Genomic DNA, 17,912 nt, shown 5'->3' with positions numbered 1-17,912 from the left:
TGCACGCTCCGAAGTGTTAAATAAATTTGTACAAAAATTGAATTAAAAATTTAAATTTGTACGTTTATACTTCAACCTTTTTCATTTGTAACTAAAAACTTTACAAAATTAATTCTGACTCATTCTGTACATCTCCATGTTGTACATCCCTGCATATAACAAAAAATTACCAACAACGGGATTAAAGATACAAAATGAACGACTGTGGATGTTAAGAATGTTTAAACAAAAGCAACGATAAAATCTAGGTAACAAAATTAACCACAGGAGGATTCACTTCCGGCTATTTTATACCTTCCAGTTGAACCTACTGTGGTTGCAGCAAAACCGATGTGTAACTTGCCTGGGCAACCTTATGGATGTCCTGGATCGGCACTTCACTAACTGTAAATGTCACAGTATAAAGGTGTTTATCGATAGCTGTAGTTTACTATGGAAGATGACTGTCGAAGTAGGGAAGGTTCCCTTCAATGCTCTTGCTAAACTAGACATAGGGAATAACTTCCTTTACCTGCTTTGATATCTCTTTGGAAGCAAGCACAAAGGGTTCTTTTAGGTACATATATTACACATCCAACTTTATAATTTGTAACAACACTTACTGGTGTGTACATACAATAAATGAACAATATCGACAGCGTTTAAAATCTATACATTAAAACGTTCTTTAAAAATCAGTCGTAGACTCAGTCTTTTGAACAAAGTTCCACTCTGGTAAGATCACTTGGGTGAGCCCGGGGAATCCCATACACATCTTCGAAAAAGCACAGTGAGGCATGCAACGCTGAGTTTCAGACATGTCACAGCTTGTACACACACACACACACAAACGTAATTTAACATTTCAACCCTTTCCGTTCACAAAGAAGGTAGAAGACAAGTTGCAACAAAACGTCTGTGTTGAAAAAAGATTTGGAATTGTATTTATCATGAAAAATGTACATTAGAATTATTTACTATGAAAGTTTTTCAGCTTAACCCTACGAAGACCGTGGGTCGGTTCGGTTCTCGCTTGCCCACACCGTTGATGTGCACGCTTTTAAGTTTTATTTCTGTTGAATAAAACGTGTTTTTTGTGCGTTCTTTGTAACACACGTATTTCACTACGTACATATGTGTATGTAATTTACTTCGATTTAATACTCTGTGGAGATAACTGAGGTTCGGCAGATGTTTTTAACGCAATTTTTTTGCTGTTTCAATAAGCAGCCGCCAGGCTGTTGTCGTGTTTGTTTACCAAAAACTATTTATAATTTAACTAAAGTAATCACTTTGAAATAGGCATGGTAGGACTACAGATAAAAATATTAAAACATTCCGTTGTGTAGGTGTAAGAAAAGCTATATTTGAAACACAATCAGGGGTAAAAATGTATGGCAATTTTAAGTATACTCATTTTCAACAAACAGTTAAAGCTTTTGTATTTCCAAACATTAAAGTATATAGAACTATTTTTTTAAGTACTCAGACACAATTTTGAAAATAAATTAGTTTTTGGTTGCTGTGGAAACACAATTTTAGTATTGACTTCGAGGGGCTTATCACAGTTAGTATAATTTTTACTTTTTGCAGACAAAACAGCTCAATATCAACTATGGAACAAAAAAATACTAAGAGTGGAGTAAATCACAATGGCCATAAATATACACTTTTTGTCAGATTCTCTTGATTGTAGCAATAAGACAAACTCAACATTGGCGTCGGAAATATCATCAACAGTGCTCATAGAAGTGCAAAGCCTACATAAATTGTGTGCGAATTCACGGGTAACTGCTAGTATTTTCATAAATACAACTGGAGCTGGCGGTAGACCTCACGTTTGGTCTTGTTTTCCAGGACGTGCAACTAACTAAAATATTTCACTATTATAAAAACATTTGTTTCAATGACATGACTTTTCAGGACATTTGCCATCGTTCAGTGATACGAAAGAGCAATAAATGATCATGTATTTATTTGTTTCACAATAACCGGAATGGTACTCACACCAAAAACCCGTTATTCCCCAATCCTGTTTGACCCATTGCTTATTCTGTTTTATTGACAAATGTGAAATTTTTTATATTTGAAGTTAAATTAGTCTAAATTTGCTTCAGTTGATAAAAAAAAGAATTCGAAGACGTGTTTTTAAGACTAAAATAAAACCTAGTTGAAAATTGTTTAATTTTGTTTTAAATAATTGTAGTAAGAGCTTTGTTTTTTCCTTAACAAAATATGATACTGTAGATTCAATCTATTAGTTACTTACAGTTTTAATTTAGACACATTTGATCTTGAAAGCAGTATATATTGTGAGGAAAGGGTTAAATACAATTTTTCAGTTTACATTCTGTGACGATTACTTAAAGTAAATATATTGATAAAACAACATTACAGTAGACAAAAGAATCAACCAGATATTTTCTCCTCTGTGTTGTACGTTTTTAGGAGGTACAATGCAGTCCTAACTACCAAAAATGTTTTGCAAAAATTTCAAAGCATTTTCAGTATTTCCAAGTTATGTTTTATGAAAACCACACACGTCACGATAGTAGTTCTGGCATTTTCTACTAGATGTCAGCACTTCCTTAGTTCACTGTCATGAGTCACACAGCGCAGACAGCTTCCGTGTTTATTGTATCATGGAAATACCTGAATACACCACTGAACTGCTATGTAGCTAGGATTGCATATGTACTACTTGATACTGAAACATATCCCTTATTGATTCTTTTGTGCCATACAACACTAAAATTTACAAATTACAATTTCTGGAACCATGACAATATTGAAATGTACAGTTTATATCTTACGTATATATTTTTACTTTTTCTATCAGTAAGAATATAAGTATTATTCTATTACACGTATACTTTAAAAATATAAAAACCAATTTACAAGTTGAACCACAGTTATTTAATTTCTCATCAATTTCTCTTAACAACTACATTTTTACACATAAATGTTTAAAATTAGACCTTTCCAAGTTTACGATCTGTGAACAATTTTCGTAAATAACTACAGTTGTGGTAAAATGCACTGAAATTTTCACTTAATAAAAAAGGATATGTTTACAAACTGAGATAATTGACATATAATATTTGTACAACCCATATTTGGCAGAAATTATAACGATGCAAACGAGGATTGAGATCTTTGCAGTTTTGGTTATGTAACATTTATTTATATCGATATATAAAATACTCTCATTATCTACACTAATATCTTTTAACCCTCCTTCTGGAAATCAGATGACTCTCTGATGTCTAACATGTTATCATCCATCTGCAGGTCCTTTTTATTAAGAATAACTCCATTCTAAAAATACCATAATATGTTGATATTTTTACATAACCTATATATATAATTGTACAATTATACAACATATATATTAAATATTGTAATTATATATTTGTAAAAGTGGCAATAGCTTGATTTAATTATCAATAAACATTGAATTGCTAAAAGTACTTGCTCTGCCGGGACTCGAATCCAGGAATCATAAAAAGTAAGGGCTCTGTGGTGTAGTGGTAACATTCTCGCCCAACAAGTGAGTGACCCGGGTTCGAATCTCGGCAGAGCAAGTACTTTTTGCAGTTCAATGTTTATTGAAAATTTAAGATAGTTAAAAGTTAAAAAATCCAATACTAATAATATTCTTGGTTGATAGACAATAAAGTAATTTTGAATTTTCTTTGTGAACATTCATACAAAATGCAGAGTAACAAATTATTTAAATGTTTTGCTGGTTATCCATCTGTTTTATATCAAATACATAATTGCCAATGCACTTAATATGATTATGTAAACACATTATTACAGTAATATTTCCGAAGTCGGCAGAGATCGTGAAATAGTGTTCTGAGATTTGTTTTGATTCAGAAACAAGAGGAGGTGTTTCTCTATTTTTGCATATATATCACTCGTGAACCGACAGGGAATAATCCGGAACACAAAAACCATGAAGGCAAGGACCCTTAGATACAAACATGAATTTTCTTCTACAGTATATATATTGTTTTTTTTAACATTAGGTATGAAACGGAGAAAACATCCACTTTATAATGGTACAAATTATTTTTCAATATGACTTTGGTTAAATTGAATGAATGAAAAAGGTTTATTAAAACAAAATCTAAAGTCTAATTTCACAGCTAAGTCATTAAATTATTACTCGTAAGTTTACAAAACCCTTACTGAGTAAATGCTGAGGGACAACTGAGATTAAAGCTTCTAATACACAGGAAGCGTTTTAATATTTAAGTATTTTGTTCTACACATATAAATGAGCAAAAATGTTCATATGAAGGTATGTCCTAAAACCTTTAACTTTCCGTCTATCTGTCTGTATGTGTTTTTATCAAAGAAATTAATCTTTTGAATCAGTTAAGATTAAAGTTATAAAACAAGAATTGTATTAACCTTTTTGAAAATAAAATATTAGCAAAATCCTTCTACCTGTTTCAAAATAGCGGACGTTTAATTACTTCATAAAAATAACTCAAAACCAACTAACATACACCATTTTGAAATAGGTAAAGGATTTTGTTAATATTTTATTTTAAATAAGGTCTTCCAAAGGTTTTTTTATACAAACTCATACAGATAGATAGATAGATGGAAAACTAAAGGTTTCAGGACATATCTTCATATGAACTTTTTTAAGTGTGGAACAAAATCCCAAAGTATTGGAACACTTTTACCCAACACCCTGTATAATAATATAAACTTAACACTGGTAAAGATACCTGTTTAGAACAGGTTTTCAATAACACATTTTAAAACAACACATAAAGCTTTAGTTTTTATTCTGAGTAAGCTTAAATAAATATAAAAATATTCAGGCAGTGCTTGGAAAATATTACATAGCATTGCTTTTTTAATTGCTACGTAACAGACTAACTGTTTCATTTATAAGTACAAATTTATACATAGTAAAAATATCACTTGGTGTGGCTAAATACAAAAAAGGCCTAAATTTTAAAAAGTTCATCTTGGCAGTAAATGATACAGAAAATTCAATAACAAAGCACATAAACAGAAGCTTGAAGTTGTTGTGGAGGAGCTTGATGACGTAATAGCGCTCTTTTCCTCCTTTGGCCACTTTTTTCTTCCTTTTGGTTTTTTCGGGAGATCACTCGGGAGATCTTCCAAGTCGTAGTTTGGACATCCCATCCAGAACGCGGCCGAGGGGATTGGGTGGTCATTCTGAGCTCTCATCCTCATGTCGTTCAGTTTCCAGAATCCCTTACCTTTGAAGAAATAAGTTTTTCCTGAAAACAAAGAAAAAATTGAATTGTGTTATAATAGTACGTAGGAGTTTAGTAAAAATGTTTAACTAATCACCAATGAGAAAATATAAGTAGCTTCCAAATAGGATTTTCTGTTCCTGTCGATCAAGCAAAGTTTAACATGTTGACGCGGCCGACGTGTTTCAGCCCATTCAGACTAGTCGGTCTCAGAAGACAAGCAAGGTGTGAAACTAGCTCAATACAGAGGCTAGCTATGGATGAACAAATGTATATTTTTTGCATATATATTTTTGCATCGTCAGATGTTAATTCAATTTTTTCACACTTAAGCTCCATGTTACGCTGACTCCATATTTCACTGTTTTTATGAGTTTCAATATTAATTTTGCATTTCCTTGGGATTTGACACTACTTTCACCTTTTTCTCAACAGGAAATGAACACACAAGATTTATTGTTGGTATTATAAACTAATTAAAAAATTCAAGTTTATTTTTAAAAATTGGTTATTGCATTATGCATATATATCAAACCCAATATACGTCATGGACTTTTGTATGGTAATGCAATATTTTGACATTTTTATTTCTATGATTTGTTATATTGTTATAACAGTGTTTTAAAATAAAATTGATAGTAAAAAAACTTATTACTTTTTTCTGCTCACAAACACACTTTTGGTGTTGTTGTTGATCTGCATCTGTTTTAATTTTAAACTTGTAGTCCAGACGTTCTTGGTCATGAGTCTTGCAATACAAATCAGTTATTAAAGGCACAGCTAAAATGAGTTAAATGAGTTACCATAAGGTGTTCATTTTTAAAGAGATTCTTTCTATACCAATAACATTTGAAATAACGCACTAAATGTCTTGTCGAGAAAAAGGTTAAAAACCCATTTGTAAATTTTTATAGACAATCCCGGAAATAGAAATTTGACCTACCGGTCAGAGAGCCTGTACTACGGTAGTCTATAAGCTATATGGAGGCAGGAAGAAACAAGTTCAAGCAATATCCTTATCTATAGATCGAGGAGTTCCACAAGGCTCTATATTGGGACTAATGTTATTACATTATTACACTTTTCACTAACAAAGCGACAAATGTTGAAACATAACTCAAATTTACACAAGTAATACAGACCATCTTTCCATTGGAATGCTGCATCGAAGTGTGACCCCATGCCTTTCCACATAGTCGTGATCTCCCTTGGGTAGTCCAACTCGATGAATCTCGCTTCTTCGTCAAAGCGCCAGTAGATGTTCCCACTGAAGAGGTAAGTTTTGCTGTTGTAACCCCACACCATTGCTGCGTCTATGTGGTCAATCTCCGGGGCCAAGCCTATCACGCTCAACGTCTTCGGATAGCCTTGCTCCAATCGGTTGCCGTCAAAGACATACATTTCTCGCCCTGTGAATGGAAGCACCGTACCGTAAAGTGATTAATTTCCCAACACAGTAAATATTGATTTTTGCCTAACAAGGATTTATGGATTATTTGATTACTTTGATGACTACCACCAATTCACATCTAGCTAATACCGAGTGATTTGACGCTACTTTATGGTTCACTTTAAAGAATTAATCTACATACATTTATTTTGTGGTAAAGAATTTACATAACTTTAATTCTTTACCACAATGAAATTCCATATAAGAATTATTCATTTGATGTCATTAATTTTACAAATCATAATAATGCCACTGCAGTAAGTAATTAAACTAAGCAAGGAATGTACAATAAACTTTCTTATTAAATAACTTGTATATTAATATATATCACATGATAATGTCAGGCAAAAAATGTATGTTAAAATAGAAACCTTAGCACAAGCCGACTGCATGACATGTACAAACTACAACAATCACAAACTACGGCATTGTTGTCAGCTGATCAGTATTATAACAAACTTTTCATACAACTTCACAGCTGGAAATAAATATATATTCAATTTTGGCAAATCTTGATAACTAGATTGACAACTTATATCAAAGACGTATTGATGCAACTAACCAAAGACGGTTGATGTCACATTGAAATTAACACCTCAAAAACCACTTGAGGTACCAAAAAAATATGTAAATTACAGCAACTTTAGGAAATGTTATGGATATTCCAGAACTCTATTTTTCTGTGGGTCCAAAATAATGAGTTGTGAATTAAAAAAAGTTTAAACTGTCACTATATTTGAACGAAATAGTGTATCAAGCTGGCCAACAAACAACTGAGATGTTTATAAGATAAATTTATTAGTCTTAACTTATTTGGGCTTTATTGGGGCAGTTATTATGTCTAAAAGCCGCGTTATATAGCATAGATACAAGGACATAGCCAGTGAGGGGGTCCAAGGGGTCCGGATCTCCTCCAAAATCTTCAATTTTGTTCAATAATTTTATTTTAGCTAACGATTATTATTATTTAAATAATTCAGTATTACTGACATGTACTACTGAAAGATCGTTCTTAACAAAGAAACGGGTCAAGAACTTTTTAAGGAACAAAATGGGGCCTTACTTTGTCCACTACGGGAAAATATCAGTTGTCTGGACCCCTCCCAAATTTTTTCCTGGCTACATTCTTGTATAGATAGACTCACTCTGGAACAAGGGTGGTTTTGGAGCTCAGGGGTCACGTTCAGCAAAGTTGTTGGGAAATTTTCCTCAAGTGCTACCATGAGGACAGTTGCGATTGGCTAATTTTGTACACAAAATCTACTTAATAAACACAGTTCAATAATATTTCCATGACAAAATTACCTATAAAGAAGACGATTTTCTTGTCAAGTCGTTCGTAGACAGCGTCGACGCGTGTGAGATTCTTTGGAAGATCTTTCCAGAGGTAAACGATTAGTGCGGGATATCCTTCCAATACTCCGCCTTTCTCTGAAAGTCTCCACATGTACTGCAAACACAATAAGGTATTATTATCAGTGCTCTTATAAGATATTAAAGATTACAAATTCAAGTTCATAAGGATTGATAAACAGATGAAAAGCTTCACTTCCCTACGGTGAAGCTGAAAATTGGGAAGAGGGGCTTGTCCTATTTCGGCCCCTTTTGTTTAACACCCTTCCTGAACACACCAGGAACGGTTATATCTTGTGCTAGTTTTAAACCTAAGCTAAAGAAATTATTAGGTACATTTTCTGAATAGGACTAGACTAATCCATGTATTTTTATAATGTGTATTTAATTATGTGTGTTTTTTATTGTTATTTTAGAGATAGATCTTGATTTGACAAGAGTAGATGTGCAAAACAATGATGTATCAAATAATACCCTCGCTAAATAACAGGAATTTTTAAGGATATACCTATACAATGATGTTTCTTTGGTGATTTTTTTGACTTGTACCTTGCTAGTTAATGAGATATCAAGAGAAAGATAGAAGAGAAAGCTCTGTTTATTCAAAAGAACTGCATTCGGGGAATTTTAATGAAGTACCAAAATGGTAGATAAGGACTTTAACATTTTTTTTGTATGACAAAATCTCTTTTGAAAAACCAGTTCACGTAAATATTCTGGTTATTCATGTGAAATCTAGGTATGTAAAATCTAGGTGTTCGGATTTTGTTGTCCTATTCTTATCTCTATCTCTTATCAATTATACATACTATTGATAAGAGGGATGTTGAGTATTTTGAAACCTTATATTCCTAAACAAATTAATTCATTTAGTATTAATCTCACCTGGCCTTTGAAGAAGATCGTTTCCCTCCTGATGACAGAGACAGCGTCAAAGTTGGTATCGCAAGTGTCAGGCTTACTGGGATGTGGAGGAGTCGTGGGGTGGTGGTGATGCCGGTGGTATGGACGATGAGTGGTGGTCGTTGGTGGTGGTGGTGGTAGTGGTTGTGGTCGTTGGCCTGGCTGACGGTCTGTAAGGAGGCTGCCAAGGTGGTCTTCCATACCCAGGGTTGTACGTGGGAATCTTTGCCCATCTGTTTTTGATACCTGAGAAGAAATTGTGAACTATGAAAGTTTTTTGGTCTTTCACAAGAATAATAAGAAAGTAGAATACTTGGCTAAATTAGAAACGGTTCAACTTCTATTCTATAAGTACGTGTTACCAGTTTCTGGCACTGTTTGTTGCCAATAATTTTCAAAGGCATGAATCAAGAGCATTTTTTCAAGTTGACAATGGATAGAGATAGTATGACCTTTGTCTTTTGCAGTTGTTTCACATAACTGGCTTCTTTACTTCGGGAGAGTTACACTTGGAGAGTGAATTGTGGTTTACTCAATATACCTATATATACAGGGTGTTTGAAAAGTATGGGTACGGCTTAATATTTTAAAAACCATAGGAGATAACATCTATAAACTTTGCACAGTGTCATATGACTATGTAAACTATTTTTCCTTGCTATTACCATGACATGCCAACCATGGGGGGACAGCCCACAGAGGAAAACATGGAAATCTTAAATTGAAGCATGGGTCGAGTGATACCTCATTTGAAAGAGCTCACTTAGTAGAGTTGAATGCCGCAAACCGCATCTCAAAAGGTTTATCCAATCAGAAATGGCGGGTTGTTTTAGGTACACATTGTGAAGTACATTATGCGCTGCCATTTCTGACTGGATCGTCGTATTCTGATGCGGTAGGCGGCGTTTCACTCTACTAACCAATGTGTTTTTCACTAACTTTTTTCAATTAGCAAATTATGTCATACATTTATAACACAATAAATAAAACTAAAAAACATCGGTATTTTTTAGTTTTATTTATTTATTTATTTTTTTTTTATTACTCGGAAAGTCCGATAATGACCGACAGTTCACGAACATTCACGAAGTAACGCTCACGCTTCAAACTATGGAACTGACTTCACTGACGCATATCTTTCTTTCCTCTATACAATTCGTTTTACATATCTTATTTCCTTTTAGTTAAGAGATTATTCTTATTCCATAATTATTTTCAAATTATCTTAGTCACGGATCAATTAATTGACATACTACAATTTGAAACAAAATACTGCAGCGGGACATTTGTCTGTCCCTACGGGTATCGTGGGGGTGCCGGGACGTGACTCGCTAAGTCGGGACTGTCCCGTCAAAAGTGGGAGGTCTGGTCACTTTAGGGATAGCGGGTACTATATCCCAGTCATGTCACCCTGAGAGAAGAGGAGGCTAAGTCTGTCACAGCTGGTCAAAGCGGGTAGAGCTAGTTACTCCCCCATGTTTAGCTAGCAACAGTTTTTAACTCTAAGGAAGCTACACCCACACCAGCAGTCTTACTTCGTAGTAGACTACGACTATTCATGGTATATATACAGGAGGCTAAGTCTGTCACAGCCGGTCAAAGCGGGTAGGGGAAGTTACTCCCCCATGTTTAGCTAGCAACAGTTTTTAACTCTAAGGAAGCTACACCCACACCAGCAGTCTTACTTCGTAGTAGACTACGACTGTTCATGGTATATATACAGGAGGCTAAGTCTGTCACAGCTGGTCAAAGCGGGTAGAGCTAGTTTACTCCCCCATGTTTAGCTAGCAACAGTTTTTTAACTCTAAGGAAGCTACACCCACACCAGCAGTCTTACTTCGTAGTAGACTACGACTATTCATGGTATATATACAGGAGGCTAAGTCTGTCACAGCCGGTCAAAGCGGGTAGGGGAAGTTACTCCCCCATGTTTAGCTAGCAACAGTTTTTAACTCTAAGGAAGCTACACCCACACCAGCAGTCTTACTTCGTAGTAGACTACGACTGTTCATGGTATATATACAGGAGGCTAAGTCTGTCACAGCCGGTCAAAGCGGGTAGGGGAAGTTACTCCCCATGTTTAGATAGCAACAGCCTTTAACTCTAAGGAAGCTCCACCCACACCAGCAGTCTTACTTCGTAGTAGACTACGACTGTTCATGGTATATATACAGGAGGCTAAGTCTGTCACAGCCGGTCAAAGCGGGTAGGGGAAGTTACTCCCCATGTTTAGATAGCAACAGCCTTTAACTCTAAGGAAGCTCCACCCACACCAGCAGTCTTACTTCGTAGTAGACTACGACTGTTCATGGTATATATACAGGAGGCTAAGTCTGTCACAGCCGGTCAAAGCGGGTAGGGGAAGTTACTCCCCCATGTTTAGCTAGCAACAGTTTTTAACTCTAAGGAAGCTACAACCCACACCAGCAGTCTTACTCCGTAGTAGACTACGACTGTTCATGGTATATATACAGGAGGCTAAGTCTGTCACAGCCGGTCAAAGCGGGTAGGGGAAGTTACTCCCCATGTTTAGATAGCAACAGCCTTTAACTCTAAGGAAGCTCCACCCACACCAGCAGTCTTACTTCGTAGTAGACTACGACTGTTCATGGTATATATACAGGAGGCTAAGTCTGTCACAGCTAGTCAAAGCGGGTAGGGGAAGTTACTCCCCATGTTTAGATAGCAACAGCCTTTAACTCTAAGGAAGCTCCACCCACACCAGCAGTCTTACTTCGTAGTAGACTACGACTGTTCATGGTATATATACAGGAGGCTAAGTCTGTCACAGCTGGTCAAAGCGGGTAGGGGAAGTTACTCCCCATGTTTAGCTAGCAACAGCCTTTAACTGTAAGGAAGCTCCACCCACACCTGCAGTCTTACTCCGTAGTAGACTACGACTGTTCATGGTATATATACAGGAGGCTAAGTCTGTCACAGCTGGTCAAAGCGGGTAGAGGTAGTTACTCCCCCATGTTTAGCTAGCAACAGCCTTTAACTGTAAGGAAGCTCCACCCACACCTGCAGTCTTACTCCGTAGTAGACTACGACTGTTCATGGTATATATACAGGAGGCTAAGTCTGTCACAGCTGGTCAAAGCGGGTAGGGGAAGTTACTCCCCATGTTTAGCTAGCAACAGCCTTTAACTGTAAGGAAGCTCCACCCACACCTGCAGTCTTACTCCGTAGTAGACTACGACTGTTCATGGTATATATACAGGAGGCTAAGTCTGTCACAGCTGGTCAAAGCGGGTAGAGGTAGTTACTCCCCCATGTTTAGCTGGCAACAGCCTTTAACTGTAAGGAAGCTCCACCCACACCAGCAGTCTTTCTCCGTAGTAGACTACGACTGCTCAAGGTATATATACAGGAGGCTAAGTCTGTCACAGCTAGTCAAAGCGGGTGGAGGAATTTACTCCCCCATTTTTAGCTAGCAACAAACTAGATGGGCTGTGTGAGCAGAGCTCGTATCCCGTTTTTTCCTGTCTACAATAGCTATGCTGAGACATAAGAAACTCCTGTAGTTTTTAAATTATTGGTAACATGCCACTATAACTTTTAGAAGAGTTAGGTGCTGTTATTAAAGTTGTCATTTGTCTATTATTACCTTACTATTTCATTGCTATGTTAGCGTATGTTTTTCAGGAAACTATTTCCGATTTCAATTCTTTACACGTTAATGCCGAATTTTCACTCGTTATCTGCCAATACGAGTAGCTATTATATTTGCATGTTTTATGTTATCAGTTATATTCATAAGAACATAACTGCTACCATACTACTACATTCTTTCTGTAAGAATAATACTGTATTTATCTGTCACTATGGTTTTATAGTAATTTTAGTATGGATTTTATAGTAACCATCTCTAAGTTTTGTCACCACTGGTTTAATTAGTCACATTTTACCGTTGATTTAATTTGTTAACTTTTACTTTTAATTAATTAATTAACTCTGAAGCTCGCATATTATAATCACATTATTGGCTTAGCGTTAGCAAATGCTATCGCAGGTGGAGCTGGAAAAATTCAATTTTGTTTATCTGTCTCTCCGAAAAATATATTGAAAAATAAGTGAAAAAATATCTGATCTACAGACTTGAAATTATGACTGATTAACAGTTCATTTCTATATGAGGAGCACTGAGTTCAATAATGGTTGGTTTGGTGGTGGGTTTGACTGAGCCAATTGTCCTCCTCCGTAGACTAATGGTTATAGTCTCGGCTTTCTAACCGAGAGATCATGGGTTCAAATCCCGGGTCCAATCATGTATAGACACGAAACAGTGTACTTTGAAAAATAATAATAAACCAGTGAACATCGCAGCCTACATAGCAGAAGCTGAGGCTTAAAAGAGATAAAAAAAAGCCTGAGCCAATGTTTACATTGGCCAGGTTGGTAACCATGATGGCAACGAGAAAACAGCAGAATGATACGATTGTAAACATGCTCAATACACAATTTTAGGTTCAAATATGTGATATTAAGACGTGTATCCTAACTATCCCTAATTCGTACGTCATTCTATAGTGAGTTTGTGTGTGTAGAATTTTATTATTTGAATAATAATATGAAGCTCAACTTAATGGATGCCAGCTCAGATCATGAAAATGAACAAAGATGATAGGTAAGTAGGCTATAACTTATAAATTCAAGTGCTGTTTTTCAACTTTTCAATTCTTTTGACAGTCGAATTACCAGAAACGTTTAAAATTAAAGAAAAACACTGTTTTTAATAAAGTTTAGCGCTATTTCCCCAGGCTTTTAATAATAACAACTAACCTGTGAAACTAATTTAAGTTGCTCTAAAACTTCAAAACTTACTTTCAATTACTGTCACGTATTCTAAGCTCATTTAGAGTCAAAACAAGTTTCTGGATTACATTATCTCCCTTGTGATACATCCTGACTGTACACTGCTCACAACTTGTGTGATATCCTGACTGTACACTGCTCACAACTTGTGTGATATCCTGACTGTACACTGCTCACAACTTGTGATACATCCTGACTGTACACTGCTCACAACTTGTGTGATATCCTGACTGTACACTGCTCACAACTTGTGTGATATCCTGACTGTACACTGCTCACAACTTGTGTGATATCCTGACTGTACACTGCTCACAACTTGTGTGATATCCTGACTGTACACTGCTCACAACTTGTGTGATATCCTGACTGTACACTGCTCACAACTTGTGTGATATCTTGACTGTACACTGCTCACAACTTCTGATACATCCTGACTGTACACTGCTCACAACTTGTGTGATATCCTGACTGTACACTGCTCACAACTTGTGTGATATCCTGACTGTACACGGTTCATTACTTGTATGTGTTATTCTATATAACGTTGGTGTCATGAGCTTACCTTGAGGTTTATTTACATGAAACCTAGTAAAAAAGTCCAAATACTCAAATACAAATACATATGGATACTTTTCTATAGTTTAATTTATTGTCAACAAAGTTATCTCTTTTTGTTTTTGAAAATGCAAAAGTACAACCTTCTAGTATTAGGAACCTTCTAGTTCAATAATCCATCTTCATTTGTCCAAAAATATATTTATTTTATTATTACGGTAATACATTGTTTCTTTTCTTTTATTCTTAATGTCTGGTTTAAAAGTAATGGGAAAAAGTCCACGGAATTGAGGTCAGGAGATCTTACGGGCTAAGGTACAGGATTTTTTTATTCCTATCCAACTTATATAGTTTTAGGTTTTTTGTTTTAGGAAAATAACATTTAGCCATTTTCTGACGTCTATAGCAAAGTGGTGAAGAACCCCATCTTGTCAATAAATAAATACCTTGGCAGTGTATGGGGTCGAACACTTCCAACATTTGAGGCAAATTGGTGTTACAAAAAGTCAAAATACATAACTCCAATTAAACTTTCCTGAAAAATGTGAGGCTCAAGAAACGATCACCAATGAAACCTGCCCAAACATTCATACGAAATATTCTCTGAAATTACTGCTCTCTTGCAGATTTTGGGTTTTCAGTATTCTGGAAGTGCATGTTTTGAAAGCTAAATACCCCTTGTCTTGTAAAAACAAATTCCTCTGTCCGTAAGATTCTAAAAAAAAACTTCTTTATTGTTCAATGTCAGAATTTAATAAATTGCTACAAATTGCTCGCCTAACACCATAATCATTAGGTTCCAGGCCGTACCCTTTTATAAAATGATAAGGTTCGAATTTATTCTTCTGTAAAACTTTCAGAATTGTACTTTTGCTCAAGATATCACCTGAAATATCCCCTGCTACTTATCTCCGGGTCTTGTCTAACTCTGTCCAATATTTGTACTTTCTGCGTTCAAATCCAACGTTAGTACCCCCAACTCACTCCGCTCCTTGTGCAAAGATCTACGTTCTATCAAAACGCAGCCTTTTAAATACTTCTGTACTCGGTACTCGGCCGACCAGGATTTGAGTTAATTTGGAAACGATGATTTTTTTTTTTTAAATAAAACCAAAGTTTTACCCTTCTAAATAAGAGGTTTAATGAAATGATGTAGATCCTTTATATATTTCTTCCACTGCAAATTTAAATCGATTTTTGTCACTGTATTCTTCTTTATATTTGGATTTTCCTTATTTTGTGCAATAAAGGACTTCTAATAATTTATGGTTTAAATTATTTCACACAACATTTATTAATTTGGCTTCTAATTAAACTGCTCTCCACAACTTGTTCGGTACCTCAATAAATTTGTTTTGATTTATTTTTAATTTACTGCCTAAAATGTATATTTGTAAAAATGAACAACAAATTAAAAAGGCTCTACTATCTTACGCGATTTAGAGCATATTATAAAAGGGGCAAACTATAACTTTATTTTAGCTAATTCACATAAAATAATTCGGGCACGTACAATAATCAAAAGGTGAGAATCAATATTCAAATTAACAATAGAAATCAGTAGTTCACTTACTCGGTAAGGTTTAGTCACCTGTCAGAAAAGTAGCAGCGCAAGTCACTCCTTGGTAAGACAGATAAGTTACTCGATGTACAACTAGTTCACGCCGCTCCCCTCGCTGATCACGAGCCGAGGATCTGTGACTATTTAGAGCCCGAATGTGTTCGATAACAAATTATTCAATTTTTACACATTGCTCCTGGAAGCCTATTTTCTAAGGATAATTGCTCTAATCCAACAAAACTATGCCTCACAGATTACTTAACTATTTATAAACGGTACAGAAATTTACATCTTTTTCAATATGTAAATTTTTTATAAAAACCGATAATAAAGATTCTTACAATTTGTGTGAGTAAATACAAACTTTTAATTTCAGTATTTGTGTAACATTTATGTTGCATTATCACCCACCGCAAATGTTTACACTAGGACATGGCCACCCTGTATTTTCAGAAGTGTAAACGTTTAATATCATAATTACATGTAACACGCACAAAGCAATAATTAAAACTTTTATTTTTGTGAGGCCTTTCGATAGCAAGGCTATCTTTGTTAGACACATCAAAAAGTTGTGACGCATGGTCTGCCTGACGAAGATAGCCTTGCTATCGATAGGTCAACGAAAATAAAAGTTTTAAGTATTGATTTATGTGTTTTAAATGTAATTAATTTAACAGTATCCAATACAAGCTCCATCGTCAACATTTATTCTCATACTAAACATTATAAATAAATACCTAAATACTATTTATGTGAATAAAGTATCTAATATTCAATAATATTTAAAGTTTTTAAAATTTACACCTCATGATAACTCTACCCATACTATAATACCCTCTAATGCTTTTCTATGTAGGCTCATTCCTGTTAGTTCTCTAAATAACAATATTGTATCAGTTCTTGAATATTGTATGTTCTTAGTTTTCTGTAATGAGAAATTTGTTAAATTATACTCTGGAATCATATGTGAAAAAGAAAAGAATTTTACTTGTAACGGTAAGTTTATTAATCTTATAGATTATTGCAATGGTTTGGTTTCTAATATTTAATTTATGTATTATGCCACACAAAGTTGGTGTAACCTCCACTTCAAAAATTTAAATACCACTTTTTTGCATTGGGTATCATTTACATAGGGATTCCTAAACAAATCTGAATGTAATTTTTTTACCAAATTACATTTTTATTAATTTTGTGAGATTAAATATCTAACTAATTTGGGCGCAATTTTAGATTTTGAACAAAAGTTGCCAGGAAGACGTTTTTAAAAAGTAAGGTATTTATTATTTGCATGATGATTATACAATATATCATATTATACCACACACCGTTTCAATTTTTGATGGAACCTATGTTTACACAACCCCACAAATGCCAGAGAGCCACAAAACTGGTATTAGGGTCTCGTATACTGTCAAACGTTTAATTGTTCATTTAATTGTTTTAAAATACCGCCTAGCAAACGTTGGATACTTGTTACTGGCAAGGATCGGCTACTGCCACAGAAATATAAAGAACTGGCTGTTTAATTAACTGAAACGTACAATGAATAGGCATCTCTCAATGAATTAAACAATGACAGTAGATAGCAATATAGTGTACAAACGTTTCAAACAGCCTCCTCATATACAGACATGTTTTGTTCGTACTTCAGCGTTTGTACACTATATTGTTGAGTCACAGATACAATGTTACCTGAAGGATGAAACCCTGTGTAAGGACCACCCCGTGGTAGCCATCCTTGCAGAGACAGAACGGCCGATGATGTACCACTTCACATATCGTATTTTTTCCACATTTCCCCGGACAAGGATCTGAACATTTTTCTTCCAAACACCTCCTCGTCTGGGGGCAGTCGGAGTTAATCTTGCAACATTGTGTCTCTGTAAAGAAAATGTGTTTAAAATATTGCTTCGCCCTTAACTTTAACAGAATAACGTTAATTCTAATTAACTTACTTTACAATTAGCGATTCAAACGTTGAAAATGAAAACACTTGACGTTTAGCATCTATCAAACTGTATTTTCTACATTTTACATATTATTA

The 17,912-nt window shown here is 35.0% G+C and overlaps 1 protein-coding gene across 1 annotated transcript; it reads right to left on the bottom strand.

Moving 5' to 3' along the window:
- Positions 1-7,991: 7,991 nt before the first annotated feature.
- On the bottom strand, positions 7,992-9,180 carry LOC124374283 (matrix metalloproteinase-2-like; the record flags this gene model as incomplete). Its single annotated transcript, XM_046832524.1, is given in 2 exon segments — positions 7,992-8,128; positions 8,917-9,180. A coding segment is annotated over 1 exon segment (191 nt), but the record flags the coding sequence as incomplete, so codon positions are not given.
- Positions 9,181-17,912: the final 8,732 nt, after the last annotated feature.

The sequence above is a fragment of the Homalodisca vitripennis genome, unplaced genomic scaffold, assembly GCF_021130785.1.
Source record: "Homalodisca vitripennis isolate AUS2020 unplaced genomic scaffold, UT_GWSS_2.1 ScUCBcl_7757;HRSCAF=15566, whole genome shotgun sequence".
NCBI classification, from domain to species: Eukaryota; Metazoa; Arthropoda; class Insecta; order Hemiptera; family Cicadellidae; genus Homalodisca; species Homalodisca vitripennis.
This window is presented reverse-complemented; position numbering and strand designations above follow the sequence as displayed.